General features: G+C 33.7%; 1 protein-coding gene across 1 annotated transcript; it reads left to right on the plus strand.

The window, feature by feature from the left end:
- Positions 1-2105: 2105 nt before the first annotated feature.
- LOC111389305 (scopoletin glucosyltransferase-like) lies at positions 2106-3114 on the plus strand. The gene has a single exon (XM_023014226.1). The coding sequence runs from the start codon at positions 2380-2382 to the stop codon at positions 3037-3039; it is 660 nt and encodes a 219-aa protein (XP_022869994.1). The 5' UTR covers positions 2106-2379; the 3' UTR covers positions 3040-3114.
- The last annotated feature ends 6 nt before the right edge of the window (positions 3115-3120 follow it).

Raw genomic sequence — 3120 nt, forward strand, 5'->3', positions numbered from 1 at the left:
TCAAAGTTAATAATTGAGTGATTACATCTAATTTTAGTAAGAGCTAATTTATTTCAACTTTTGTTGAATCTTAAGCAACATAATTCCCTTAATGGTGTCTTACTGATATGCTGATATTAAATTTTTGTTAATTTTATAGAGAAAGGCTGTAATTTGCATCACAACAGGAAGCCAAGCACTGGATTAACTGTTGGAAGAAATATATTTCAAGTTTCGTTTGAATTCCATGCAACAGATGTGTAATGCTTAATTCCCATTATCAGTTGTTTGTATTTTGATTTTCTATTTTTTCGACTGGAGAAGAGATCTATAAAATGCTACGAAAAATTCTATGGGATTCCTATTGACAAAGTTTCAATTGCATATGATAAATAGCTCATAAGAGATTATTTTCCAACTTGAGATAAGCAAAAATTCAATTTTTACAAATCGTAGTAAAATTTTAAAAATAGTGGCAGAAACTGGAATTTAATGAATGACCCAGTTTCTCAGTTTTCAAAACGGGACGGAGGAACATGGTTTGCATGATGAAAGTAGCAGGCCAAGGAGTAGGTTATATGATCGGGACGAAGGTTGGAATAAATCGGAACAATTTAGCTTGTAGAAACCAAGTTGAGCAGCTAGGAAACGAAGGCAAAATAAGGTGGAGCAGCTTGGGTGCAAACAATTGGCGAAACAGGTCTAGGGCCGAACCATGCGACTGCATGGTTATCTCAAGCCTGCGGTCACACAGAACCTTCTACGAAAATGGATGGAGGCCAGAAACAGAGCTATGCGACCGCATGCAAAAGACTAATGCGGTCGCAACATTGTCCGGTAGAAAGAAATTCACGGAATTCGGCAATTTCCTTATTGGATGAGGAATCAAAATCTTTCAGGTTTCTTTCAATATTTTGGTGATCATTTTACCTTTTTTTATATAGATTTTTAATAATACAGACTTCTTAAGATTGAAATGAGTAAAATATGTTACAGTTTTTGTTCATTTAATGTGAAGGGTAAATATGTCTTTTTCTTAAAAAAAATAAATGTACATTTTGAACAGATTCTGTTAATAAGGAAGTTGTCTGCCAATAAATGAAACATTGAGGATACTGATGCTGACGGGAAAATGTTTGGTGATAAAATTGCCAAGACGAAAAGTTTGGGACAACAGCTGCAATTTTACCTTTTATTAGGTCATCTTTCTATGAAAAGGATTATACTACTTATACATAAAAAATGTACATATTGGATTATATAAAATAAAGTGGAGGGAGAAAGTTTGATGAAAAAGTTCATTGTGTTTTAAGGTGGCAAATAATAGCGTGACATGTGACATTATATAACCCATTATGTAAAGTTTGATGTATACGTAGCAAAGTCTTCAGGGAAAATGTTATATTAATAGAAGAATTTGACCAAATTGTTTGACAGATATCCCATTGACGACAAATAACGCGTCAACAATAATGGATCTCCTAAAATATGACAATATTTTCAAGATAAAGTTAAAAGCAGTCCATATAAAAGGCAAATTTTATTATTTGAATTTATATTTATCTCGACGAGGTCTTCAACAAATTTAAAGTTTGCCAAACGATTCTGTTTGATTTATTTAATTAGACTTTTTGTGAATATAATTTGTATAATTTAACTTTTACATCAAATTTAAGGAAGAGTAAATATCGTTTTCTTTCTTTTTTAATATAATAAAATACCTAGGTTGAATTATTCAATGTTCTTACCTAACTTGATTATACAACCTTTTGACAAAATAATACATCTTGATATCAGATCATGAGTTTTGCTAGAAGTGACGGGGCCCAACCTAAACGAATCGCAAAACCGATCTAATTTTCTCCTGTCTAACACGTCTCTTTTCTACTTATGTATCATGTCATGAGCTTGAAAATCGAAATCAAATGGTAAATTTTAGAAATCCGTGTTTAGTTTAGATAAAAATAAGATTTTCAATAAATTTTAATAAACTTTGATGATAAGTAGGGGATTCTAGTTAAAAATTAATCGTTGATTTTATACTTAGATATTAATCAACTTTCTAGCTGAGCCAAATATGGGTAAGGTTGACTTTCTCTTTCCTATGTCTATAACATAGTTCTTGTTCTACAAGATGAATTAGCCAATTTCAAGGTGTTATTTTCTTGGAAAATTCAAAGTTCCGTATATACACACACAGTTTGTATATTTATCTTGCAGTACTCATTATCAGATTCAGTTGTGTCACCCCAATTAAGAAATCTCAAAATCTGTTTCATAAGTTTTTGCAATGAATCAGCTACATGTTTTCTTTTTACCTTATTTGGCTTATGGCCATATGATTCCAACCCTAGAAACGGCCAAGCTTTTCACTTCTCGGGGTGTTCTGTTCTGACAACTATGATTGTCACTCCTGGATTTGTAGAACCAGTTGAAAGGGCCAGGAAATCTGGATTCAATATTGGGATTCATGTGATGAAATTTCCACCGGAAGAATCCGGATTGCCTCATGGAATCACGAGTGATCAAATATCAGATGATATGCTTCCCATGTTCTTAAAATCCATGGATCTGCTTCAAGAACCCCTTGAAAAACTTCTGGAAGAATTCCGTCCAGATTGTCTTGTTGCAGACATGCTCTTTCCCTGGGCTAATGATGCAGCAGCGAAATTTGATATCCCAAGATTGGTTTTCCATGGAACAAGTTTTTTGGCTTTCTGTGCTTCAGAACATATGAGGATCTACAAGCCTTACAAGAATGTATCCTCGGATTTGGAGGAGTTCGTGTTGCCCAACCTTCCACATCAGCTGAAGTTTACAAGAACACAGGTGCCTAATTTTTATCGAGAAGAAATTGAAAATGAACTGACAAAATTGTTAACCAAAGTAAAAGAATCAGAGGTCAGAAGCTATGGAGTTCTTTTTAACAGCTTCTACGAGCTGGAACCTGATTATGCCGATCATTACAGGAAAGTATTGAGAAGAAATGCATGGCATATAGGCCCACTTTTGCTATGCAATAAAGGAGGAGAAGATTATAAAGGACATAGAGGAAAATAATCCGCCATTGATGAACACGAATGCTTGGAATGGCTTAATTCCAAGGAACCAAATTCTGTAGTTTACATCTGTTTTGGTAGT

This window comes from Olea europaea, unplaced genomic scaffold, assembly GCF_002742605.1.
Source record: "Olea europaea var. sylvestris unplaced genomic scaffold, O_europaea_v1 scaffold5768, whole genome shotgun sequence".
Classification (NCBI taxonomy): domain Eukaryota; kingdom Viridiplantae; phylum Streptophyta; class Magnoliopsida; order Lamiales; family Oleaceae; genus Olea; species Olea europaea.

Bases quoted from the DNA above. Each gene is read 5' to 3' on its own strand.
- LOC111389305 (XM_023014226.1), top strand. From the start codon at position 2,380: ATGATTGTCACTCCTGGATTTGTAGAACCAGTTGAAAGGGCCAGGAAA.